This window comes from Coregonus lavaretus (assembly GCF_964263955.1).
Source record: "Coregonus lavaretus genome assembly, chromosome: 8".
NCBI classification, from domain to species: Eukaryota; Metazoa; Chordata; class Actinopteri; order Salmoniformes; family Salmonidae; genus Coregonus; species Coregonus lavaretus.
In genome coordinates, this window is record NC_139995.1 from 29,251,094 (window position 1) to 29,278,857 (window position 27,764).

Sequence of the window (27,764 nt, forward strand, 5' to 3'; positions counted from 1 at the left end):
AGCTGAGCTACAGAGGACCACCTAATAGGAAAGGAAAACAGTTGTTTTCTGTTTCGTTCAAAATCTGTATCCTCTGCTATAGTAGGGCATGTCAGTCAGTACACTGTTTGACTTCCTCGTGTCGAGAGTACTGGATGGGGTTCTATATGCAAGAGGTAGTCCCCTGTAGCTCAGTTGATAGAGCATGGCGCTTGCAACGCCAGGGTTGTGGGTTCGTTTCCCACGGGGGGCCAGTATGAAAATGTATGCACTCACTAACTGTAAGTCGCTCTGGATAAGAGCCTCTGCTAAATGGCTAAAATGTAAATGTAAAAGGCTACACCTCATATTGATACAGAACCATTTAGACATGTTGCTGAGATCTTCGACGTTCAATTTGGATGTTGAAAATGCATTTATTGCAGAAATAATTAGTTATATTTACAGAATTATGCCCTTATGCCCTCAATACTACAAGTATGGCAAAATCCTTTGTGCAGAAATATACTGCCTTAAATGCATCTTGGTATATTCTTCCCCTCACAAAGACCTCTGTTCAGTGAAAAGACTGTTTACTCTGTCTTGGTGTCTTTGGCTGTGAATGGACACTCTGTGAGCCCAGTTTCTTTCTGTCTTCCAGGTTCGCCACAAAGGAACCAAACGGTTTGTTACTCTACAATGGCCGCTTCAACGAGAAGCATGACTTCATCGGTGTGGAAATCATCAACAAGCAGATCCAGCTCACCTTCTCTGCAGGTAGGAGGGGATCTGTTAGAGCACGTCAGTCAATTTACCCCAAATCTACATTTGGTTGTTTTTGAAATATCATCATGTGATTATTGTTGCAGGTGTTGACACACTGAAGCCCTGATTCAATGATGTGTGAGTAACTTTTGCTGACTGTTACATTTTTTTAGGTGAGACCAAGACGACTGTGTCACCGTATATCCTTGGAGGTGTCAGTGATGGCCAGTGGCATGTGGTCCAAGTTTACTACTACAACAAGGTATGTCAGAGAGAAACCTGTGATGGGCTGGTCCTTGTGATCCTACAAGATGTAGACTGGTTCAACAGTTGACAAAACACAGATTTGCTGGGTCTGGGCTGAGATATAACTTGGGTCTAGACTAGCCTCTGCCGAGTCCCCAACAACTGGATGTTCCTGTTTTCAGGGAAATGGAAAGAGAGCCTCTAACGCGACTTCTGCTTTTGGACGTTATTAACAAGGCGACACTCCATCTTAACTCCTCCTCCACATTTACTGGATTGGCTGAACAGTGCAGAAAACCTCCCCCAACTGTTTTTTTTTTCTTCTTCTTCTTACCAAGACCAGTATGTAGGGGATCTAGTTTCAGGCGTTTCTTTTTCTCCTGCTACTTTAGGTAAAGACTGACTTGAGCTCTTTGTGGTGCAAAGGTCAGACTAGGTACCGAAAAGGCCCACTATAGGCTTGGCTTTATCAGACCCCACTCTGAAGCCCTGAGCAGGAGGACTAAGAGCAGTTAATTTCCAACATCAGTACAGTACATGCCTAAACTGAATTATGTTTGTCTCTTACCACAGACTTGAAATAACAGACATATTTTCTTAACATGTTTGGCCTGCAATTGACTTGCATACCGGTAATTGATTTATGAATGTTGTGTAGTATTGTGAGTAGAAATACCTGTAAATTCTGGTAGATCTGGATATACATTTATACTGTACTTAGTGTCCTGCTGATTCCATATCCATTTATACTAGACCAGCTGTACTTCATTAAGTGTCTGACAGTGACTGTCTATAGAGTGATGAGGGTAGTGATTCTAGTTGGACCACACTGGGAGTAGAATACCCTGAATCCTCTGTGGAGGTTCACTTTGCAGCTTCCTGTTAGAACTGCTGCTGTGTCATTCCAGAGAACCACCGTTGATGGGACAGTGGAATGGGAAGCGTGCCAGACAGACATAGGAGGAATGAGAGCGGGAGAAAAGGAGAGAGGGAGGGGGGATGAGACAGCCAGACAGAGGAATAATATAATAAAATAAACTCTCCATACAAACGAGATATAAGCTTCAAAACTTATTTATTTCCATATCAATCAGTGAAGAATGCATGGAACTATAACCCCCACCCCACTAACCCTTCCTCCCTTACACCCATCCTTTTCAGACCCCCCCCCAGACCAACACACAGGATGTTACATTTTAGTCTATTCAGGAAGTCACTTTGCATCATAAAGCTGTTGCTAGGCAACCTCCCTAGTGTGGATATTCTATTCATGGTCAATGATAACATGGCCATGTCAGATTTCAGCCAGCAGAATGTGAGGGAACACTTCTCGTGAGCCATTGGAAGAAAAGTATTTGGTGAGGACATTATTCTCTCAATCACTTTTTTTTACAATCCAACAAGTCCAATGAAAGTCTCCATCTTTTGTTTTAATGTTGACCTAGTCGTTTTTGAATTAAACAGACAATGGCAGTCTCCAGTGACCTACAAAGCGTTTCCTCTTGAGTGCCCACCGTCTACACTGTAATGCCTTTGATTAGGTGTTTTCTTTACTATCACATTTTACCAGCTAGTTTCCTACTCATCATTTGCGCAATACAAAGCATGAAGTCAATAACATGGAACAACCATCATTTTAGGCAGAGGCCCAGACCAATGGAAGGGACATATTCCTAGAAAACTGCCCAGAGATCATTCAGGGGCCTAGTTGAACTAATCCCCCCAAATTAAAATTCTCAGCCGCTGCAGCAGCAATGGGCTCATTGGTCCAAATCCAGTGAGTCATGGAGGTAGAATGATGGCTCCTCCCATCTGAGGTATCCCACGCCTACCGGCCCTCCCAGGCCTGTTCCTGTCCGCGTGGGGTGGGTGGGATGAGGTGGGGCGGATTTTAGATTGAAATGTGCCTTTCAGGGGAAAGGGGGAGTGTGGAGAATGGCAATGATCACTGCCTTTGTGCTTCGCTCGGCCTCCAATGGGACCATGGGCGGTGAATGATGCGGCCCCAGGGAAGGTGCCTGGGAGAGGAGCGAAGAAACTGGGCAGGAGAGGAGCGAAAGGAGGGAAAAGAAAGGCAAGAGAGAAGTATTGACTTGGGCTTTGAGCGGGACACTGCGCTTCAGGGCTAACCTCTCTGGTTGCTATGGTGTTTCCAATCAATCTCAGATCTCCTATTACTGTTGTTTGCTCCCTTGCCCCTCCTGTCTATCCATGGGTGATGGTGAACTCATATTCCCAGGATTCCCTGTCACCCCGTTGTGAGGGGAACAGTGTTTAATGTATTCCTGAGTAAATATGTGCTCTCCAATCATCTCTGACAGGCCAAGGCTTTGTGTAGCAGACAGAGCGGCTGACAGACAGTAGCAGAGAGTCATTACAGGAGAGTCAACAACCGTGACTGATGGGGGCTGTAGTTCAGCGAGCCAGGGGCTGCTGGGAGTGATGGCCCAATGTGTAGGTCAGTGAAAGAACCAGCGAATCTGGACCACAGTCTGTTCCGGACCTTTCTCAACTGAGGGGAACTGTGGAAAAGAGCGTGTCGGGTGATTTGATGTGTGACCATTCTAACAGACCATCTCACACTGCCGGTTTGTTTGTTTCGGAGTCCCAACAAATTAGTTTCCCACTGCCTCACCAGGGGTCAACTAAACGATGAAGACATTTTGGTCAACAATCTTGTGAATGGAAGGTTTAGAGGTTCATAGGTTCTTTCTACCTTTCTAGTAGGCCGGTGTGTTGTGAATAATGAAACCCATTTGCAAGTATTTCGGACTCAAATCAGCAAAGCAAATAATCCTGTTTGCCGGTTATTAGATATGATAATAAGATAAACCTCTAATGCCTAATGGGAGACAGAAGAGGTGTTTAAAGAGGAGGGCTCATGTTTGATCAGTGCAGTGGAACAATGTAATTAAGTCTCCATCTTCTCTCTCACACACAGGCAGCCGTCAGTGATCACAAGACCCACAATGAACTCCACCAGTATTCAGCTTCTCACAGACAGCCCCTCAATGGGACAGCTGTATTAATAGCACGCTGCATGCACAGATATAATCTAATCTACTCACTGGATAGGGGGATACAGGGTTGAAATGAGAACCATGTGAGGGAGATGTTCTGTGGCAGTGTCTCAGTCCGAAGTGCTCCAGGGAGATAGGATGGGACTCTACGGTCATGACCTACAATATTACAGCTGGTTAGATACGTTATGTCAGCAGTGTCTGTGTGTGTAAGACCCACCTAAACTCCATTTGTCTGGTCTTTATTCTTAGCCCCTTTTGATTAAAGGGCTCAGACAGTTATTATGGAAACTGCAGGAATATGTAGCAAAAATGGCTTATGGTAACATGAAGTTATGCTATGAATAAGTGGAGCTATTTGTGTTTTTAGTTTACAAGACAATATTCTAAAATATTCGCAATCCTCCCTATCACGTGCATTCCTCATCTCTCAACAATCAGGCCACCCAGGGCATCATATCCTCCTTGTACTCCACACTGCACAGAGAATAATCCTATCTGGTCTGTCCACAGCTCAGTGTCCAGCCCCAGGCCTGGTCAGTCAACAGTGGGAGGGTGGTCAGGGGTGGTCACCCCTCTCATTACAGTGCTGCTAGCATAGCCGTAGCTGACACAAGCTCTAACTGGGCTGACGGTCAATATGAGCTCTGTGTGACCTAGGGGAAACGCTTGTGTTTGTAAAGAGGTTGTGACCTTTATTGACAGGACCGTTATTCTTCCCCTCTCCGCCCCTCCTCCTCTTGTTTCTCCCTCCATTGATTCCTCACACAATGAAAGAGATCCTTTGTTGAGAAGAAGACCGTTACTGTCCTGCTGAGCCGGGCTTTTCCACCGTGTGTGTGTGTGTGCCTCTTATGCTTTTGGTTATGTCCTATAGCCTCTGACTTAAACTGTGGCTGTTTTGGCTTTAAATTATTGAAGCACTGAAAACAATTATGATTAGGTAAATTGGGGTGATATTTAAGAATACTGTAGGTCTGAACATAAAAGCTAGTGGCGGAATATTACTTCAGAATTGATTCAAACTTTTCATTAGGATTGTTAAAGCTTCTTAAGTTCTTTAAATGTGTGAAATTGTTTCAGGTCTTTTGTTGTTTAATTGAAGAACTTGACTTAACTTGAGAAAATCCTTATCTCTAGGGTGAATGTTTCAATGAGATAGTTAGTTTTTTTTTTTATGCTAGTTTTTACACTTGATATTTTGCATTTGATAGAAATAGAAATGTGATTACTATGTTTTTGACACCTTATAAGACAGATTTTGTTATGATCACACTGCTGAGATGTGTAGCACACCTTAATGTGTAATTAGCAACCCTCAGGCAGACAAGCAATCTATTTATATGTGCTGAGCAACCAAAAATACTTCACAGTGACACACACAAGAAACAATGAGATGGATATTCTGAGACAAAAGATTCCACACATTTACTTGCCTTTTCTATTCTTGAATGTTGTCTTTTGTAACTTGAAGAAGAAACCTTAAGTATTACCATATTTTTAGCATCAAGCAGTCCTTGAGATGCACCTGTGAATGTATTTTCAGAGAATGCTCCTCTGGACACTCCCAGAAGGCTCATTATAGCTTAATGTGTGCTTTTCCTGTCTATCTCGCCATCCATAACCAAACACTACTTACCTGGTATATGTCCACCTTCTGCCCAAACACATACAGTATTGCCCATTTAGGAAGGAACATTTTATTTTATTTGGAATAGTGGCACTTATAAATGCTGTACTGTTTAGAAACTCTCACCCATGTGCTGCTATTTACAGTAGTTTGTCAGGTGAATTCCTCCCCACCTGCTGTAGGTGTTCTGTCCATAACACTGGAGCCAAACTCAACAACTCCTCTTCTCTCCTCACAGCCAATCCTAAACCAGGCCGGCATGCTCCAGGGTCCTTCTGACCAGAAGGTTGTCGTAGTAACCGTGGACAACTGTGATACCTCAGTGGCGCTGCGGTTTGGTAATGTGATCGGGAACTACACCTGCTCTGCCCAGGGCAGCCAATCAGGATCCAAAAAGTAAGGAAATGGGAGGGGCTTACTGGTATTTCATTGTGCAATGTTATTTGCCAACAGATTATAGTAGAGTTTAGTAAAAGCAATATTAGCCTTTTGTTGCCATGAATTCTGTTTTTACATTTTGCCACAAGCTGAACTTAACCTCTTGATCTAGTGTACTATTGTCATGACCCCAAGAGAAAAATTGAAATCCCAATTTTCTTTCCTGAGCTAAACATGGCCCTCATTATGGGTTATCTACAGAAATTATTTTCAAATAAGTCTGTCACCTCCAGCATGTAAAGCATCGTAAACATATTTTGGTTCAGTTGGGTGTTGATCTGTTTTCCTCCCTGAAAAAAAATCAAGCTGCAAAATGTTTGTGATAAATATTAAATGAACACTGTTTCGGTGTTTATGATGTGTTCTGGTATAGAAGCCAAGCTAGTAGAAGCCGAGCTAAGTGTTTATGATGTGTTGCGGTATAGAAGCAGAGCTGTGTCAGCTTCTAAATGTGTCTGTGTCCTGTCTGTCTGCTGTAGGTCTTTGGACCTGACTGGTCCTCTCCTCCTGGGGGGGGTGCCCAAACTGCCTGAGGACTTCCCCATCCAGAACCGCCAGTTTGTGGGCTGCATGAAGGACCTGAGGATCGACAACCGCCACATCGACATGGCTAGCTTCATCGCTAACAACGGCACCCTACCAGGTCAGTAACCTTGCACATTGCCATTTGACTGAACCATTCTGATACCATTTTGTAGCCATCCACCCAAGCCTACTGTTTTAGTTGAGAACAGTATGAGTTGTGTTGGGGAAGTGGATGCATCTTACATTGTAACGGAAGTTTATGAATCGTTAATAATGAGGTTGGCTGGAACTTTTCCTCACATCCCCAATACCTTCCCAGGATGCTCTGCTAAAAGACACTTCTGCAACAACAACCCGTGTCTGAATGGAGGGACCTGTGTCAACCTGTGGGGCTCCTTCAGCTGTGACTGCCCCCTAGGATTCGGAGGCCGGAACTGCGAGAAGAGTAAGTGAGGTGTTTTATTTTTATTTATTTATTTAACCTTTATTTAACTAGGCAAGTCAGTTAAGAACAAATTCTTATTTACAATGACGGCCTACACCGGCCAAACCCGGACGACGCTGGGCAAAATGTGCGCCGCCCTATGGGACTCCCAATCACGGCCGGTTGTGATACAGCCTGGAATCGAACCAGGGGGTCTGTAGTGACGCCTCAAGCACTGAGATGCAGTGCCTTAGACCGCTGCACCACTCGGGAGCCCTAGGTTCAGTGAAGTAACAGCATTGCAGGAGGGTGGAAAGCTTCCTCATATGGTTAAAACATGAGATCAAAGCTAACCAGGTTTTGTTGGCCCCGTGACCTACTACCATTATAGACCCTTTTGGTTGAGGGACTTTACAAGCGTGCATTAGGAGGACTAAGTGACCCATCAGACAGACAACATCCCCCAGCTCTCCTGACCTAGACTTAACTAGGGTCTTTGTAGTTGATGGACTGTACCATAACTCAACAACCAGGTGGTTACAGTGACACTCGCCATTTCATTTGCTTCTTAGTGCTGTGGTGTTAAGAGCACCTGCTATATTGTATTTTCTTATCATTTTGAAACATGCCTTTTTGAGTGAACTAGTGTAGATGTAGTGCAGAAACATTTGCATAGACACCATGAACAGGAGATATGATGATGATGCGTAGAGGGAATTGGCAGAGCTCTAAATAACTGAAGTAAGCTCTTCATCCTTTTAGCATTGGCTCTTTCCTGGCACAGATAAAGCCAGTCATATTTTATTTTGCTAACATGATGGTTTCGTAAGCCTGTTGTGCATACTGAGTATTACTGTTTTATGCCAGCCATTTCACAAGGATCTATGAGGGTCCCATTTGTGTGTATGACAGCTGCGATGTGATATGCCATAAGCTTTTATGAATCTGTCATGAGGGAGCATATTACATTTTAATAGAGCTATATGTTTAAACATTTACTCTGACATAACACCTCGGACATGTTTAAGGTGAAGTATTTAGTTTTTCAGTTTGAGAGGGTTATGTGTATGTAACAGCATTACTAGTGTCCATTTCTCGTCTCAGCTCCTCTGTGCTCTGCAGCTGTTTGACTTGCTGATTTACAAGCTGGGACAGCTTGAAGAGAGAGGGGGAGGGAGGGAGGCCCCATGTGAGGACAGAGGGAGAGAGTGAGAGAGAAGACAAAAGGGAAAACTACTAAAGAAATTGCCAATTACCCAAAAGCATCCCTGTTTTAGTTTAGAGTGAAATCCAGTGATAAAGGACCACTTCTTTCTCACAGTTAAGGGGAGACAGAGAGGCTGGATGATGAAAGAGGGATGGGGAAAGGGTAAGAGGTGGTGGGAGGGAGGGAGGGAGGGAGGGAGGGAGGGAGGGAGGGAGGGAGGGAGGGAAGAGTGGAGTGGAGGGAGGGAAGAGTGGAGGGTGAAGAACAGAGTGCAGCAGGTTAACCCATGTGACTCCATCTCAAGAAGCGAGGGAGAGAGGAAAGCATAATGTACTGTAGTGTAGTAGCATGCTACTGGTCTTTTTTAGATAGTGGGTGTCAATAGCATGAATGTTAATGTTCTACCAAGGCCATTAACTATTCAACGTTACTACAAAGATCACAATCAAAATATAACCTTTAAACGTACAGTTTGTCATAGGATCGGCGGCTAATAACCATGGAGCAAATCCCCGGCATCTCACATCCTTTCTGACCACAGCTGACTCTGGATCTACATGAGTATGGGGGATAAAAAAGTACTTTCATAGTTAATCCCATGAGTATACTTACCTTTTCATCTGGACCCTATTGAGACCTAACACACTGCAGTGAGGAACTGAGAATATCAACCTTTTCATGGATTCTGTTTCAAACATTTTTGTAGCTTTAGACCAGAGCCAGACTGCACAACAACCACTATCCATTGGTCTCTCTCTCTCTCTCTCTCTCTCTCTCTCTCTCTCTCTCTCTCTCTCTCTCTCTCTCTCTCTCTCTGTCTCTCTCTCTCTCTGTCTCTCGGTCTCTCTCTCTCTCTGTCTCTCTCTCTCTCTCGGTCTCTCTCTCTCTCTGTCTCTCTCTCTCTCTCGGTCTCTCTCTCTCTCTCTCTCTCTCTCTAGCCAATGACAGGCTTAGCGCTGCTGCTTGGTTTGTCATTAATTTTTGATGGACGTTGCCTGTCTGTGTGACTGGGGTGTTTTGCATCTCTGTGAAGAGTGCCACGGTCTAATGAAAGAGAAAAAACATGTCTAACACCCAGCTAAAAGTGTCACTAGTACCTCTCTTTCTCTGACATGAAGAAGGGACAGAATGCCTCTCTGTCAGAATGCACAGACTGCAGGTCAGATACACATGCATGTGAACACACACACACACCCCTGAGTGCTATCTGACTGACACTCATCACAAGTACTAGTGAATAGGGCGGCAGGTAGCTTAGTGGGTAAGAGCGTTGTGCCAGTAACCGAAAGGTCGCTGGTTCTAATCCCCGAGCCGACTAGGTGAAAAATCTGTCGATGTGCCCTTGAGCAAGGCACTTAACCCTAATTGCTCCTGTAAGTCGCTCTGGATAAGAGCGTCTGCTAAATGACTAAAATGTAAAAAAATGTAAATGTAAATAGGGGTAGGAGGCATGTTGAAGTCTCTGTGGTATTTGGCTCCTGTTACTGGCTGTGTTTGTACAGTATTCGTTTATTGAATGGTTATCGAGTTTCAAATTGCCACAGATACTGTTATACCCATATAGCGACTCCCAAGGTGTTAATTCCACTGACTTTTTAATTAGATGTTTTCTGTATTCATCATAGACTGTCTAGTAATCTGGCCGCCAGTCATTGGAGTTGGGTTGTTCAGACTTGATCACAGAACATATTACGTGAGAGTGGTACTGACTCACTGTCACATGTCACCAACGGTTTGTTAGATAGCAGCCATTTCCTCATTCACTCTCTCGCTCTCTACCCATCTGTCTCGCTCCTGCTATCTCGCTATCTCTCTCGCTCTCTACCCATCTGTCTCGCTCCTGCTATCTCTCTATCTCTCTCGCTCTCTACCCATCTGTCTCGCTCCTGCTATCTCGCTATCTCGCTCGCTCTCTACCCATCTGTCTCGCTCCTGCTATCTCGCTATCTCTCTATCTCTCTCGCTCTCTACCCATCTGTCTCGCTCCTGCTATCTCGCTATCTCGCTCGCTCTCTACCCATCTGTCTCGCTCCTGCTATCTCGCTATCTCGCTATCTCGCTCGCTCTCTATCCATCTGTCTCGCTCCGGCTATTTCGCTATCTCGCTCGCTCTCTACCCATCTGTCTCGCTCCTGCTATCTCGCTATCTCTCTCGCTCGCTCTCTATCCATCTGTCTCGCTCCGGCTATTTCGCTATCTCGCTCGCTCTCTACCCATCTGTCTCGCTCCTGCTATCTCGCTATCTCGCTCACTCTCTTTCCCCCTCCTTCTCTTCATCCCTCATCCCCCTCTCTCTGGTTGTGTGTTGCAGTGATGACCAACCCGCAGCGTTTCCTGGGTAACAGCCTGTTGCAGTGGACTAACCTGGCGGCGGTGGTGACCGTTCCGTGGCATGTGGAGCTCATGTTCCGCACACGCCAGCCTAGTGCCACCTTGCTGCACGTCAGCGCCGGACAGCACCACAACCTCACCCTACAGGTACAGAGAAAACACACTTAACTCACTCCACATTGTCTCGGCCCACATAACCTCACCCTACAGGGTCTCACCCACACGCCCTCCTCACAACCACCCACACGCTCTCACACACACATGGATGGTCTCTCTGCCTCAATTAAAAACCGTATAAATGCCATAGTTGTGATAAAATGAGCTGCCACCTCTTAAGCAAGGTGTCATAAGTGAACTTGAATACAATACCAAATTAGATGTATACAATAGTACAGTAGGTTTAAAAATAAAAATAAAAATGAATTTCCTGGTTCAATCATTCATTGAATTGTTACTGCGCGCAAAATGTTTTAGACCAAACACCAGGCAGAGTAATACCAGATTAACAGCTGCAGAGCAACAGAGTGGCGGGGTGGAGAAAGAGAGCGAGAAAAGAGGGTGAGGAAGGAGAGGGAGAAACACAGTAGGACAATTCACACACCTGGTCACTCACTCATGCACTGACCCATCACACTGTCCCTTCCTTGAGCCCTACTCCCTACTCTTTGTTTAATCTTTTTTCTTCCTTCGGTTTAGCCTGGCATTGTTTTGATTATTTCTACAACTGGAAAGTGACTTTGGATCCTTGAAAAGCGCTATATAAATACAGTGTATTATTATTATTATTATTACCGACTATCTCACGCCAGCAGAGGCCAGGTCTGCAATATCACAAATCAGCCCTCCTCAATCTGGCACATACATACACCTCCAATAACATGACCCATGAATAGGGAAGTAAAATAAGAGGCGTATACCACAGGCCACTGTAGGCCACATCATATTATATATTACACACAGTATACTGCATATCATACAGTTATACAGAATTCGATCCCTTCTGAAGCAAAGAGAACATAGCCAATGGTTTTGCGCATTCCGTTTTGCTAGGGATTATTGCTGTTTTCTTTCACTCCTTTTTTTATCCAATTATGCATGTTTCCCCCTTAGTGTGGTGTTGGAGTAGATCAGTGCATTGTAGCATGTAACCCCATCATGACTCCAACAGCTCACATGCTGTTCATTGACTACAGCTCAGCGTTCAACACCATTGTCCCCTCCAAGCTCGTCACCAAGCATGGAACCTAGGACTGAACACCTCTCTCTGCAACTGGATGATGGACTTCCTGACAGACCGACCCCAGGTAGTAAGGGTAGGCAGCAACATCCTCAACGTGGGGGCCCCATAGGGGTATGTGCTTAGTCCCGTCCTGTACTCCCTGTTCACCCACCTGCGCACGATTCCAACACCATCATCAAGTTTGCTGATGATTCGACGGTGGTAGGCCTGATCACTGGTGACGATGAGACAGCCTACAGGGAGGAGGTCAGTGACCTGGCAGTGTGGTGCTGAGACAACAACCTCTCCCTTAACGTCAGTAAGACCAAGGAGCTGATCCTGGACTACAGGAAATGGGGGGTCGAGCACGCCACCACCCACATCAACGGGGCTGCAGTGGAGCGGGTCGAGAGCTTCAAGTTCGAGGTCCAAATCAATAAGGACTTTAAAATGGTCCACACACACGCACACATTCATGAAGAAGGCGCGACAACGCCTCTTCCCCCTCAGGAGGTTGACAACGTTTGGCATGGGTCCTCGAATCCTTAAAAAGTTATACAGCTGCACCATTGAGAGTATCTTGACTGGCTGCATCACTGCTTGGTATGGCAACAGCACCGCCCTCGATCGAGGACCTCTATATTTTTGGCAGTGTGAAAGGAAGGCCCAGCAAATCGGTAAAGACCCAAGCCATAGACTGTTCTCTCTGCTTCTGCATGTCAAGTGGTACCGGTGCATCAAGTCTGACACCAATAGGCTCCTATACAGCTTCTATCCCCAAGCCATAAGACTGCTAAATAGCTAACAAAATGGCAACACGGACAATGTGAGTTGACCCTGATACTCCAACACACACATAACATGCACACACATTTATACTGACTCTACACACAGACACTCACATTCAATCTTCATTTACGCTGCTGCTACTCTGTTTATCATACATCCTGATGCATTTACATTTACATTTAAGTCATTTAGCAGACGCTCTTATCCAGAGCGACTTACAGTTAGTGCATACATTTTATTTTATTTTTTATTTTCCATACCCCCCTTGGGAATCGAACCCACAACCCTGGCGTTGCAAACGCCATGCTCTACAAACTGAGCTACATCCCCTGCCGGCCATTCCCTCCCCTACCCTAGACGACGCTGGGCCAATTGTGCGCCGCCCCATGGGTCTCCCGGTCACGGCCGGCTACGACAGAGCCTGGATTCGAACCAGGATCTCTAGTGGCACAGCTAGCACTGCGATGCAGTGCCTTAGACCACTGCGCCACTCGGGAGACTATGATGATGCCTAGTCACTTTACCCCTATACATATCTACCTCTATCACTTCAGTATCCCTTCTTACTTTCTTGTGTTCTTCTTGTTTCTTATTTCTTGTGTGTTTTTATTCTACTTTGTTATTTTTAGTACTAGATTGATATAGATTACTGCATTGTTGGGTTTAGAGCTTGCAATAAAGGAATTTCACTGTACTTGTGCATGTGACATTAAAACTTGAAACTTAAAACTTGAGTGACTGTAGGTTAGTTGTTGTAAAGCTCCACCTGTTGGCTGTCTGGGCAGCAGCATGACTTTAAATATTTGATGGTGTTGAGACAGCCTGTCCACTAAAAAACTACTTATCCTGAGATCTGAGAGCTGCCATTTCAGGCCTTTCAGATGGCAGCTGTCGTGTTTGTCTAGTCAGGTACCTCTTTTGAAGTCATAACCGTCCAGCAGCTATTTTAAAGTTGGTTTATTTTAAAACTACTTTACTACTGTATTACCATAGATTGTCTGATATGGAGGAGAGGAAAAGCTCACTGACTCCGTGAGTATGTGACGTATGCATACTAAATAAGTTATTTCTCTCTCTCCTGCATTCCCTCACCTCTCTCTCTTGCAGCTGTGATGGCACACTGTGGTTTTTCACCCAGTAGATAAGGGAGTTTATCAAAATTGGGTTTGTTTTCGAATTCTTTGTGGATCGCTGTAATCTGAGGGAAATATGTGTCTCTAATATGGTCATACATTTGGCAGGAGGTTAGGAAGTGCAGCTCAGTTTCCACCTCATTTTGTGGGCAGTGTGCACATAGCCTGTCTTCTCTTGAGAGCCAGGTCTGCCTACGGCGGCCTTTCTCAATAGCAAGGCTATGCTCACTGAGTCTGTACATAGTCAAAGCGTTCCTTAAGTTTGGGTCAGTCACAGCGGTCAGGTATTCTGCCACTGTGTACTCTCTGTTTAGGGGCAAATAGCATTCTAGTTTGCTCTGTTTTTTTGTTTGTTCTTTCCAATGTGTCAAGTAATTCTCTTTTTGTTTTCTCATGATTTGGTTGGGTCTAGTTGTGTTGTTGTTGTTGTTGTCCTGGGGCTGTGTGGGGTCTGTTTGTGTTTGTGAACAGAGCCCCAGGACAAGCTTACATAGGGGACTCTTCTCCAAGTTCATCTCTCTGTAGGTGATGGCTTTGTTATGGAAGGTTTGGGAATCGCTTCCTTTTAAGTGGTTATAGAATTTAACGGCTCTTTTCTGGATTTTGATAATTAGCGGGTATTGGCCTAATTCTACTCTGCATGCATTATTTGGTGTTTTACGTTGTACACGGAGGATGTTTTTGCAGAATTCTGCATGCAGAGTCTCAATTTGGTGTTTGTCCCATTTTGTGAATTCTTGGTTGGTGAGCGGACCCCAGACCTCAGAACCATAAAGGGCAATGGGTTCTATAACTGATTCAAGTATTTTTAGCCAGATCCTAATTGGTATGTCAAATTTTATGTTCCTTTTGATGGCATAGAAGGCCCTTCTTGCCTTGTCTCTCAGATCGTTCACAGCTTTGTGGAAGTTACCTGTGGCGCTGATGTTTAGGCCGAGGTATGTATAGTTTTTTGTGTGCTCTAGGGCAACGGTGTCTAGATGGAATTTGTATTTGTGGTCCTGGCAACTGGACCTTTTTTGGAACACCATTATTTTTGTCTTACTGAGATTTACTGTCAGGGCCCAGGTCTGACAGAATCTGTGCAGAAGATCTAGGTGCTGCTGTAGGCCCTCCTTGGTTGGTGACAGAAGCACCAGATCATCAGCAAACAGAAGACATTTGACTTCAGATTCTAGTAGGGTGAGGCCGGGTGCTGCAGACTGTTCTAGTGCCCTCGCCAATTCGTTGATATATATGTTGAAGAGGGTGGGGCTTAAACTGCATCCCTGTCTCACCCCACGGCCCTGTGGAAAGAAATGTGTGTGTTTTTTGCCAATTTTAACCGCACACTTGTTGTTTGTGTACATGGATTTTATCATGTCGTATGTTTTTCCCCCAACCCCACTTTCCATCAATTTGTATAGCAGACCCTCATGCCAAATTGACTCTCTCTCTCTCCCTCCCACTCTCTCTCTCTCTCTCTCTCTCTCTCTCTCTCTCTCTCTCTCTCTCTCTCTCTCTCTCTCTAGCTACGGGGGGGCAGTGTGGTGATGGGCCTGCAGAGGGGGGAGGACTCCACCCTGTCCCGGGTAGAGGAGGTGACTGTGAACGACGGGGACTGGCACCATCTACAGCTGGAGCTGAAGGGTGTCCCGGGGGGCGCTCCCAGACACAAGGCTGTGCTCTCTTTCGACCACGGACTCTACACGGTGAGACACTGTTAGAAGACAGACTGTAGCTTCGGTATTTTAATGACATTTAATTGAAATGCAGTATGTATGTATTCAGGGCAGTTATAATATAGTGTTATGTACTTAGGCCAGTATGTAGACAGCCAGTCAGCTGAGTGTACAATACCGTTCAAAAGATTAGAAATGTCCTTGTTTTCGAAAGAAATGCAATTTTTTTGTCCATGAAAATAACATCAAATTGATCAGAAATACAGTGTAGACATTGTTAATGTTGTAAATGGCTATTGTAGCTGGAAACGGCTGATTTTTAATGGAATGTCTACATAGGCGTACAGAGGCCCATTATCAGCAACCATCAGTCCTGTGTTCCAATGGCACGTTGTGTTTGCTAATCCAAGTTTATCATTTTAAAAGGATAATTGATCATTAGAAAACCCTTTTGCAATTATGTTAGCACAGCTGAAATTGTTGTGCTGATTAAAGAATCAATAAAACTGGCCTTCTTCTGTGTACTACTCCTTTCACAGAACAGTGAAAACTGGCTCTAACCAGAATAGAAAGAGGAGTGGGAGGCCCCGGTGCACAACTGAGCAAGAGGACAAATACATTAGAGTGTCTAGTTTGAGAAACAGGCGCCTCACAGGTCCTCAACTGGCAGCTTCATTAAATAGTACCAGCAATACACCAGTCTCAACATCAACAGTGAAGAGGCGATTCCGGGATGCTGACCTTCTAGGCAGAGTTGCGAAGAAAAAGCCATATCTCAGACTGGCCAATAAAAAGAAAAGATTAAGATGGACAGTCTGAGATATGGCTTTTTCTTTGCAACTCTGCCTAGAAGGTCAGCATCCCGGAGTCGCCTCTTCACTGTTAACGTTGAGACTGGTGTTTTGCGGGTACTATTTAATGAAGTTTTATTGCTTCTTTGATCAGCACAACAGTTTTCAGCTGTGCTAACATATTTGCAAAAGGGTTTTCTAATGATCAATTAGCCTTTTAAAATGATAAACTTGGATTAGCAAACACAACGTGCCATTGGAACACAGGACTGATGGTTGCTGATAATGGGCCTCTGTACGCCTATGTAGATATTCCATTAAAAATCAGCCGTTTACAGCTACAATAGCCATTTACAACATCAACAATGTCTACACTGTATTTCTGATCAATTTGATGTTATTTTAATGGTCAAAAATATTGCTTTTCTTTCTAAAACAAGGACATTTCTAAGTGACCCCAAACTTTTGAACGGTAGTGTATATGAATGTATCTAATGTGTGTGATCTGATCTACCTATCCAGGCCAGTATGGAAGTGGATACTAAGCTGAAGGGGGCGAAGGTCAATACTCTGAGTGTCGGGGGCATCACTGGGGCTGATGGGAAAATACAACATGGCTTCCGTGGCTGTGTCCAGGTCAGTTCTCCTCTTGTCACTCACAAACACACACACACACACACACACACACACACACACACACACACACTCACACTGTATTTTCTGTCCATGTGTCTGAGTGTGTTCTCCCTGCTGTGTGTTTTCCTTAGGGTCTGCTTGTGGGGGAGACCTCCTCCAGCTCGGTGTCTCTCAGCATGTCTCAGGCCAGGAGGGTGAACATGGAACAGGGCTGCAGCGTACCAGACCTCTGTGTCTCTAACCCCTGCCCCTCCAACAGCTACTGCAGCGATGACTGGGACAGCCACTCCTGCACCTGCCTCACCGGTCAGTCTGCCAACCATCATCATCCTCTTCATCATCTTCATCTTCATAATTCAATTTTACAACCATATAATACAACCATGTAGCCTTACGTTGATCCCTCCCATGCATAACTTATGAATTTCTATTTTGTTGTTTACCTGTCAGGTTACTATGGTGATAACTGCATAGACGTATGTGCGCTAAACCCCTGTGAGCACCAATCAGCCTGCACCAGGAAGGCTAGCTCCTCCCGTGGCTACACTTGTGACTGTCCCAGCAACCACTTTGGGCAGTACTGCGAGAAAAAGTGAGTAGAACCTTTTTTTTTTTTTAGGGGGTAGATCAGCTTTAATATTGCAGATAGATTGTAACTTCCATCAATGTAATTGTCTGCATCACTTCCTGGTAATCTTTGTTATACACCGATAGTTGTGTGTTGGTTTTCTCAATCTATCTTTTTGGTCCATATCACTATAAAGAACACTATCAGAGTGTGTCTGTGTATCTGTTGTCCGTGTTTCTGACTGTGTGTGTCCCTTCTCAGGACTGACCTGCCGTGTCCTAGGGGTTGGTGGGGACATAAGACCTGTGGTCCCTGTGACTGTCAGACAGACAAGGGCTTCGATGCCGACTGCAACAAGACCAGTGGGGAGTGCCGCTGCAAGGTGAGCCAGCTGACTACTGAGTCTCAATGTCAGGATGTTTGAAGTGGACAGGGGCGATGGATGAAACTGCACTGTGGGATGGTATTTCAATGACAAGGAAAATGTACTTCTCCCTCTTTCATCCCTTTCCCCCTACCTCCCTCCCTTTTCTGCTCCCTCCCCCTCTATCTCTCTCTCTATCCCGCTCCCTCTTCTCAGGATAACCACTACCGTCCAGAGGGCAGCGATGCGTGTCTGCTGTGTGAGTGTTACCCAGTGGGCTCCTTCTCGCGGGCGTGTGAGATGGAGAGCGGCCAGTGCCAGTGTAAACCAGGGGTCATTGGGCGCCAGTGTGACCGCTGTGATAACCCCTTTGCTGAGGTGTCGCCCAACGGCTGTGAAGGTCAGCATTGCAATACGTTACATGCTTCATAAAACTGCATCATGGTTGAAATGTATCTGTAGTCCAGACTGATTAATTTAGTTCACTAATTTAGTAAATTCATGGTTATAGAAGGCCTTTCAAAAGTGTTTTTTGTGCCAAGCAAACGTTAAAGGTGCAACATGCAGAAATCGCTCTACCATTTCCTGGTTGCTAAAATTCTTATAGTTTGCCCAATTTAAGAATGGTGCCGGAGGAGATGGCTGCCGTTTTACGGGCTCCTAACAAATTGTGCTATTGTGTGTGTTTTCGCATTATTTGTAAATTAATTTGTACATAGTGTTTCTGCCACTGTCTCTTATGACCTAAAAGAGCTTCTGGATATCAGGACAGCGATTACTCATCTCGCGATTACTCATCTCGTACTGGACGAAGATTTTTTCTTTAACGAGTCGGACGCGAAGGATTTTCTTCAGACACCTGACAAGGCCCAAATCCTAGTCATTCGCATGATAGAGATATCGGGGACGTAGGTGGGGGTGCCTTGTAAAGATCCGACGGCGAGTGGGTAATCTGCCTCTATCATCAGTCCTATTAGCCAACGTACAACCATTGGATAACAAAATAAACGAACTACGATCACGGATATCCTACCAACGGGACATTAAAAACTGTAATATTTTATGTTTCAACGAGTCGTGGCTGAACGACGACATGGATAACATACAGCTGGCGGGAAATACGCTGCATAGATAGAACAGCTGCCTCCGGTAAGACAAGGGGTGGCGGTCTGTGTATATTTGTAAACAACAGCTGGTGCACGAAATCTAATATTAAGGAAGTCTCAAGGTTTTTCTCACCTGAGATAGAGTATCTCATGATAAGCTGTAGACCACACTATTTACCAAGAGAGTTATCGTCTATATTTTTCGTAGCTGTCTATTTACCACCACAAACCGATGCTGGCACTAAGACCGCACTCAATGAGCTGTATAAGGCCATAAGCAAACAGGAAAACACTCATTCAGAGGCGGCGTTCCTAGTGGCTGGAGACTTAGTGGTTAGGTAGCTTAGTGGTTAAGAGCGTTGTGCCAGTAACCGAAAGGTCGCTGGTTCTAATCCACGAGCCAACTAGGTGAAAAATCTGTCGTTGTGCCCTTGAGCAAGGCACTTAACCCTAATTGCTCCTGTAAGTCGCTCTGGATAAGAGCGTCTGCTAAATGACTAAAATGTAAAATGTTTAATGCAGGTAAACTTAAATCCGTTTGACCTAATTTCTACCAGCATGTTAAATGTGCAACCAGAGGAAAAAAACTCTAGACCACCTTTACTCCACACACAGAGACGCGTACAAAGCTCTCCCTCGCCCTCTATTTGGCAAATCTGACCATAACTCTATCCTCCTGATTCCTGCTTACAAGCAAAAACTAAAACAGGAAGCACCAGTGACTCGGTCAATAAAGAAGTGGTCAGATAACGCAGATGCTAAGCTACAGGACTGTTTTGCTAGCACAGACTGGAATATGTTCTGTGATTCTTCCGATGGCATTGAGGAGTACACCACATCAGTCACTGGCTTCATCAATAAGTGCATTGATGACGTCGTCCCCACAGTGACCGTACGTACATACCCCAACCAGAAGCCATGGATTACAGGCAACATCCGCACTGAGCTAAAGGGTAAAGCTGCCGCTTTCAAGGAGCGGGATTCTAACCCAGACGCTTATAAGAAATCCCGCTATGCCCTCCAACGAACCATCAAACAGGCAAATCGTCAATACAGGACTAAGATTGAATCGTAGTACACCGGCTCCGACGCTCGTCGGATGTGGCAGGGCTTGCAAACTATTACAGACTACAAAGGGAAGCACAGCCTTGGGCTGCCCAGTGACACGAGCCTACCAGACGAGCTAAATTACTTCTATGCTCGCTTCGAGGCAAGCAACACTGAAGCATGCATGAGAGCATCAGCTGTTCTGGACGACTGTGTGATCACGCTCTCCGTAGCCGATGTGAGTAAGACCTTTAAACAGGTCAACATTCACAAGGCCGCAGGGCCAGACGGATTACCAGGACGTGTACTCTGACTCCAACACCATCATTAAGTTTGCCGACGACACAACGGTGGTAGGCCTGAACACCGACAACGATGAGACAGCCTATAGGGAGGAGGTCAGAGACCTGGCCGTGTGGTGCCAGGATAACAACCTCTCCCTCAACGTGACCAAGACAAAGGAGATCATTGTGGACTACAGGAAAAAGAGGACTGAGCACGCCCCCATTCTCATTGACAGGGCTGTAGTGGAACAGGTTGAGAGCTTCAAGTTCCTTGGTGTCCACATCACCAACGAACTATCATGGTCCAAACACACCAAGACAGTCGTGAAGAGAGCACGACAAAGCCTATTCCCCCTCAGGAGACTGAAAAGATTTGGCATGGGTCCTTAGATCCTCAAAAGGTTCTACAGCTGCACCATCGAGAGCATCCTGACTGGTTGCATCACTGCCTGGTATGGCAACTGCTCGGCCTCCGACCGCAAGGCAGTACAGCGGGTAGTGCGTACGGCCCAGTACATCACTGGGGACAAGCTTCCTGCCATCCAGGACCTCTATACCAGGCGGTGTCAGAGGAAGATCTTAAAAATTGTCAAAGACTCCAGCAACCCTAGTCATAGACTGTTCTCTCTGCTACCGCACGGCAAGCAGTACCGGAGCGCCAAGTCTAGGTCCAAAAGACTTCTTAACAGCTTCTACCCCCAAGCCATAAGACTCCTGAACAGCTAATCAAATGGCTACCCGGACTATTTGCATTGTCCCCCCCTCCCCCCACCCCCTCCTTTACGCTGCTGCTACTCTCTGTTTATTATCTATGCATAGTCACTTTAACTCTACCTACATGTACATATTACCTCAATTACCTCGACTAACCTGTGCCCCCACACATTGACTCTGTACCGGTACCCCCTGTATATAGCCTCGCTACTGTTATTTTACCATTTTTTTTATATTTTAATCTATTTTTTACTTAACACTTATTTTTCTTAAAACTGCATTGTTGGTTAAGGGCTTGTAAGTAAGCATTTTACTAAGGTCTACCTACACCTGTTGTATTCGGCGCATGTGACAAATACAATTTGAGTTCAGTTTATGTGACAAAACATGTACAGAAAATCATTGTACAATCTAAACCTCTGTTACATATATTTTCAATGACTACAAATATTGTATTTTCAGCTGTTTTGAAGCTGGTGTAAAAAAACGAAAGTAAAAGACGCAAAAACAAAACTTAAGAACGGGAAGCATAACAAATAGTGCACAAACAGATCTACTGCTTCTTAGACTTGCTTTCAATGAGAATGCCAGATCTATAACTCACATTTCTATGTGAATTTGGTTGGGTCGCCCAAAAAGTTACATATTGCAGCTTTAATCATTAATTATCTGTCATATGTTACACCTGGACAATTAATTGGATCAGCTTTCCTTCTCTCCCTCTTTCTCTCCCTCTCTCTTTCTATCCCCCTCTCTCAGTGATCTATGACAGTTGTCCCCAGGCGATAGAGGCAGGGATCTGGTGGCCCAGGACTAAGTTTGGTCTCCCTGCAGCCGTCTCCTGTCCCAAGGGATCTATCGGTACGATGACTCAGTGGCTTAGCTAATTACCATACTATAATGGAATGTAGTATACTATATAGTAGGTGTAGGCCGTCATTGTAAATAAGAATTTGTTCTTAACTGACTTGCCTAGTTAAATAAAGGTAAAATAAATAAATAAATAGTATATACTGTAAGTACCGTACTATAATGGAATGGTTGAAACTCTCCTTCTGTCTGCCTCATGCACATTCCCTCCTTCTCTCTTTCTCTCTCAGGCACAGCTATCCGCCACTGTGATGAACACAAGGGATGGCTGCCCCCCAACCTCTTCAACTGTACCTCTGTCACCTTCACCAAACTCAAGGCCCTGGTGTGTACAGCTCCTCTAGAGCTAGCTCACATTTATATGGATCAATTCACTTCAGTGACATATGCTATTAAGTTGAATGATGAGCCTTTTTATTTTATCTTTATTGTAACAGGCATTGAGACCAAGGTCTCTTTTACAATATATATATATATATATATATATACACACACACAGTACCAGTCAAATGTTTGGACACACCTATATGTGTTATTTAATAGTTTTGATGTCTTCACTATTATTCTACAATGTAGAAAATAGTAAAAATAAAGAAAAACCCTTGAACCCTTGGTGTGTCCAAACTTTTGACTGGTACTGTATACATATCTCATCAAAAGTGTAAAATGGTGCTTAAAGAATGTTCTCTCTCTCTCTGGTCCAGTCGGAGAAGCTGGCCCGTAACATGTCTTTCCTGGACTCTGGGCGTGTCCAGCAGACTGCAGCCATGTTGGCCAACGCCACGCTGCACACAGTGGAGTACTACGGCAGTGATGTGAAGGTGGCCTACCGCCTCACCCAGAGCCTACTGCAGTACGAGAGCCACCAGCAGGGCTTCAGCCTGACCGCCACACAGGACGTCCACTTCACTGAGGTAACACAATAATACACTACACAGCACAGTGTAACGCACAGCATAATACTACATGACACAGTACAACATAAATCTCAGATAAACTCTGTAGATGACATCACACAACATTTGCCTAACACCACCCTATGCCAGTCTGTCTATCTTACCCCCTGCCCTCCTCCCTCTATCAGAACCTGGTGCGGGTGGGCAGTGCCATCCTGTCCCCGGGCACACGGCCACACTGGGAGCTGATCCAGCAGACGGAGGGGGGCACGGCGGCCCTACTGCGCCAGTATGAGGAGTACGCCAACATCCTGGCACAGAACATGAGGAAGACCTACCTCAGCCCCTTCACCATCATCACTCCACACATAGGTAAGAGTGGTATTCTGTGGTATGCCATTGTTGAAACATATGGGAGCGATGATTTTCACTTAATGCAAAATAAGTTAGAGAAATACACAATATGATGTAGACTGTTTATAAACTGGAACATACAGTGAGGGAAAAAAGTATTTGATCCCCTGCTGATTTTGTACGTTTGCCCACTGACAAAGACATGATCAGTCTATAATTTTAATGGCAGGTTTATTTGAACAGTGAGAGACAGAATAACAACAACAAAATCCAGAAAAACACATATCAAAAATGTTATAAATTGATTTGCATTTGAATGAGGGAAATAAGTATTTGACCCCTCTGCAAAACATGACTTAGTACTTGGTGGCAAAACCCTTGTTGGCAATCACAGAGGTCAGACGTTTCTTGTAGTTGGCCACCAGGTTTGCACACATCTCAGGAGGGATTTTGTCCCACTCCTCTTTGCAGATCTTCACCAAGTCATTAAGGTTTCGAGGCTGACGTTTGACAACTCGAACCTTCAGCTCCCTCCACAGATTATCTATGGAATTAAGGTCTGGAGACTGGCTAGGCCACTCCAGGACCTTAATGTGCTTCTTCTTGAGCCACTCCTTTGTTGCCTTGGCTGTGTGATTTGACGGCACATGGCCCCGTCCATCGTCCCTTTGATGCGGTGAAGTTGTCCTGTCCCCTTAGCAGAAAAACACCCCCAAAGCATAATGTTTCCACCACCATGTTTGACGGTGGGGATGGTGTTATTGGGGTCATAGGCAGCATTCCTCCTCCTCCAAACACGGCGAGTTGAGTTGATGCCAAAGAGCTCGATTTTGGTCTCATCTGACCACAACACTTTCACCCAGTTCTCCTCTGAATCATTCAGATGTTCATTGGCAAACTTCAGACGGCCCTGTATATGTGCTTTCTTGAGCAGGGAGACCTTGCGGGCGCTGCAGGATTTCAGTCCTTCACGGTGTAGTGTGTTACCAATTGTTTTCTTGGTGACTATGGTCCCAGCTGCCTTGAGATCATTGACAAGATCCTCCCGTGTAGTTCTGGGCTGATTCCTCACCGTTCTCATGATCATTGCAACTCCACGAGGTGAGTTCTTGCATGGAGCCCCAGACCGAGGGAGATTGACAGTTCTTTTGTGTTTCTTCCATTTGCGAATAATCGCACCAACTGTTGTCACCTTCTCACCAAGCTGCTTGGCGATGGTCTTGTAGTCCATTCCAGCCTTGTGTAGGTCTACAATCTTGTCCCTGACATCCTTGGAGAGCTCTTTGGTCTTGGCCATGGTGGAGAGTTTGGAATCTGATTGGTTGATTGCTTCTGTGGACAGGTGTCTTTTATACAGGTAACAAACTGAGATTAGGAGCACTCCCTTTAAGAGTGTGCTCCTAATCTCAGCTCGTTACCTGTATAAAAGACACCTGGGAGCCAGAAATCTTTCTGATTGAGAGGGGGTCAAATACTTATTTCCCTCATTAAAATGCAAATCAATTTATACAATTTTTGACATACGTTTTTCTCGATTTTGTTGTTGTTATTCTGTCTCTCACTGTTCAAATAAACCTACCATTAAAATTATAAACTGATCATTTCTTTGTCAGTGGGCAAACTTACAAAATCAGCAGGGGATCAAATACTTTTTTCCCTCACTGTATGTGTTCATTATTCTTCCAGGAGCGTTGAAGGATTAACCTGATCTAACCATTTATCTCTTTGTTGTGGTTTGTCTAACCTACCCTACCTGTGTTGTGTGTGTTCTCTCCACAGTCATCTCAGTAGATCGCCTCCAGAAGATGAACTTTGCCGGAGCCAAGCTCCCTCGCTACCAGTCTCTGAGAGGGCTGAGGCCTCAGGACCAGGAGACGGCCGTCACCCTCCCGGACTCCGTCTTCGAGCCGCCCGTGGAGACCAAGGGCCACCCCCACCTGGACACCTTCCCAGAACCCTCCCTGAGGAACCACACGTCCAACAGGAAGAGGCGCCATAGAGGTCCTGACGACCCCGAGCAGGAGGCCATCGCTAGTGTGATCATCTTCCACAGCCTGGCCTCGCTGCTGCCTGAGAGCTACGACCCTGATAAGAGGAGTCTGAGGTGGGATAGAGAGAGATTGAGATCTGATTCCATATTGACCCCTAGCCCCTCTACCTCTAGATACTTCATATAGATCTAAAACCATTGGATACGTATTGGTTATAATATGGTCATGGGTCTACCTTTCCCTCAGATAGGCCAGGTGGAGTTACGTGTGTGTGTGTATGTACAGTTGAAGTTGGAAGTTTACATACACCTTAGCCAAATACATTTAAACTCAGTTTTTCACAATTCCTGACATTTAATCCTAGTAAAAATTCCCTGTCTTAGGTCAGTTAGGATCACCACTTTATTTTAAGAATGTGAAATGTCAGAATAATAGTAGAGAGAATGACTTATTTCAGCTTTTATTTATTTCATCACATTCCCAATGGGTCAGAAGTTTACATACACTCAATTAGTATTTGGTAGCATTGACTTTAAATTGTTTAACTTGGGTCAAACGTTTCGGGTAGCCTTCCACAAGCTTTCCACAATAAGTTGGGTGTATTTTGGCCCATTCCTCCTGACAGAGCTGGTGTAACTGAGTCAGGTTTGTAGGCCTCCTTGCTCGCACACGCTTTTTCAGTTCTGCCCACAAATGTTCTGTAGGATTGAGGTCAGGGCTTTGTGATGGCCACTCCAATACCTTGACTTTGTTGTCCTTAAGCCATTTTGCCACAACTTTGGAAGTTTGGGGTCATTGTCCATTTGGAAGACCATTTGCGACCAAGCTTTAACTTCCTGACTGATGTCTTGAGATGTTGCTTCAATATATCCACATAATTTTCCTTCCTCATGATGCCATCTATTTTGTGAAGTGCACCAGTCCCTCCTGCAGTAAAGCACCCCCACAGCATGATGCTGCCACCCTGTGTCAGGAATAGCTGAATGTGGATGTGGTGCAGGAATCAGGCGCAGGACACAGAAGCTTTGTCCAACACACTTTAGTAGACGATCAAGCAAATACAAACGGGCCTCAAAAGAGCCCGGAGGCGAGCGATTACGCACACCGTGCATAAACACCGAAAATACAAATAAGTGCGCACACAAGTGCGAAACTCTCCAAAACAATGGAGCAAAACAATACGGCACCTGCTGACAGGCGGACAATTACACACAACACACGACTAACAAAACGAGAACTTATAGGACACATAATTAACACTAAACGGGAACAGGTGTACAACTAAGACAAAACCAAACAAACATCGATAACATACAACGGTGGCAGCTAGTACTCCGGGGACGACGACCGCCGAAGCCTGCCCGAACAAGGAGGAGGAGCAGCCTCGGCCGAAACCGTGACACCCTGTGCTTCACGGTTGGGATGGTGTTCTTCGGCTTGCAAGCTACCACCTTTTTCCTCCAAACATAACGATGGTCATTATGGCCAAGCAGTTCTATTTTTGTTTCATCAGACCAGAGGACATTTCTCCAAAAAGTGCGATCTTTGTCCCCATGTGCAGTTGCAAACCGTAGTCTGGCATTTAATGGCGGTTTTGGAGCAGTGGCTTCTTCCTTGCTGAGCGGCCTTTCAGGTTATGTCGATATAGGACTCGTTTTACTGTGGATATAGATACTTGTGTACCTGTTTCCTCCAGCATCTTCACAAGGTCCTTTGCTGTTGTTCTGGGATTGATTAGCACTTTTCGCACCAAAGTACGTTCATCTCTAGGAGACAGAACGCGTCTCCTTCCTGAGCGGTATGACGGCTGCATGGTCCCATGGTGTTTATACTTGCGTACTATTGTTTGTACAGATGAATGTGGTACTGTCAGGTGTTTGGAAATTGCTCCCAAGGATGAACCAGACTTGTGGAGGTCTACAAAAAAATTTCTGAGGTCTTTGCTGATTTCTTTAGAGTTTCCCATGATGTCAAGCAAAGAGGCACTGAGTTTGAAGGTAGGCCTTGAAATACATCCACAGGTGTACAACTCCAATTGACTCAAATTATGTCAATTAGCCTATCAGAAGCTTCTAAAGCCATGACATCCTTTTCTGGAATTTTCCAAGCTGTTTAAAGGCACAGTCAACTTTGTGTATGTAAAGTTCTGACCCACTGGAATTGTGATACAGTGAATTATAAGTGAAATAATCTGTCTGTAAACAATTGTTGGAAAAATTACTTGTGTCATGCACAAAGTATATGTCCTAACCCACTTGCCAAAACGATAGTTTGTTAACAAGAAATTTGTGGAGTGGTTGAAAAACAAATTTTAATGACTCTAACCTAAGTGTATGTAAATCTAAAAGCTGAAATAAATCATTCTCTCTACTATTATTCTGACATTTCACATTCTTAAAATAAAGTGGTGATCCTAACTGACCTACAGACAGGGAATTTGTACTAGGATTAAATGTCAGGAATTGTGAAAAACTGAGTTTAAATGTATTTGGCTAAGGTGTATGTAAACTTCCGACTTAAACTGTATTTGGGCTGCAATTTCTGAGGCTGGTAACTCTAAAGAACTTATCTGCTGCAGCAGAGGTAACTCTGGGTCTTCCTTTCCTGTGGCGGTCCTCATGAGCCAGTTTCATAATGGTGTTTGCGACTGCACTTGAAGATCTTGAAATGTTCCAGATTGCCTGACCTTCATGTCTTAACATAATGATGGACTGTCGTTTTATTTTGCTTATTTCAGCTGTTCTTGCCATAATATGGACTTGGTCTTTTACCAAATAGGGCTATCTTCTGTATACCA

The 27,764-nt window shown here is 44.9% G+C and overlaps 1 protein-coding gene across 1 annotated transcript in view; it reads left to right on the forward strand.

Moving 5' to 3' along the window:
• Positions 1–27,764, forward strand: part of LOC311133671 (cadherin EGF LAG seven-pass G-type receptor 2-like) — a gene marked incomplete at both ends in the record, with an annotated part of 91,818 nt that overhangs the window by 57,645 nt on the left and 6,409 nt on the right. The window contains 17 exons of the mRNA XM_084167204.1: positions 620–735; positions 897–985; positions 5,858–6,015; positions 6,537–6,700; positions 6,902–7,027; positions 10,525–10,691; positions 15,197–15,376; positions 16,660–16,773; positions 16,905–17,079; positions 17,224–17,365; positions 17,603–17,723; positions 17,922–18,105; positions 21,616–21,717; positions 21,957–22,051; positions 22,431–22,640; positions 22,811–22,994; positions 24,756–25,080. Coding sequence (XP_084023330.1) covers positions 620–735; positions 897–985; positions 5,858–6,015; positions 6,537–6,700; positions 6,902–7,027; positions 10,525–10,691; positions 15,197–15,376; positions 16,660–16,773; positions 16,905–17,079; positions 17,224–17,365; positions 17,603–17,723; positions 17,922–18,105; positions 21,616–21,717; positions 21,957–22,051; positions 22,431–22,640; positions 22,811–22,994; positions 24,756–25,080 — 2,652 coding nt within the window. The remainder of the gene's footprint in view (positions 1–619; positions 736–896; positions 986–5,857; positions 6,016–6,536; positions 6,701–6,901; positions 7,028–10,524; positions 10,692–15,196; positions 15,377–16,659; positions 16,774–16,904; positions 17,080–17,223; positions 17,366–17,602; positions 17,724–17,921; positions 18,106–21,615; positions 21,718–21,956; positions 22,052–22,430; positions 22,641–22,810; positions 22,995–24,755; positions 25,081–27,764) is intronic.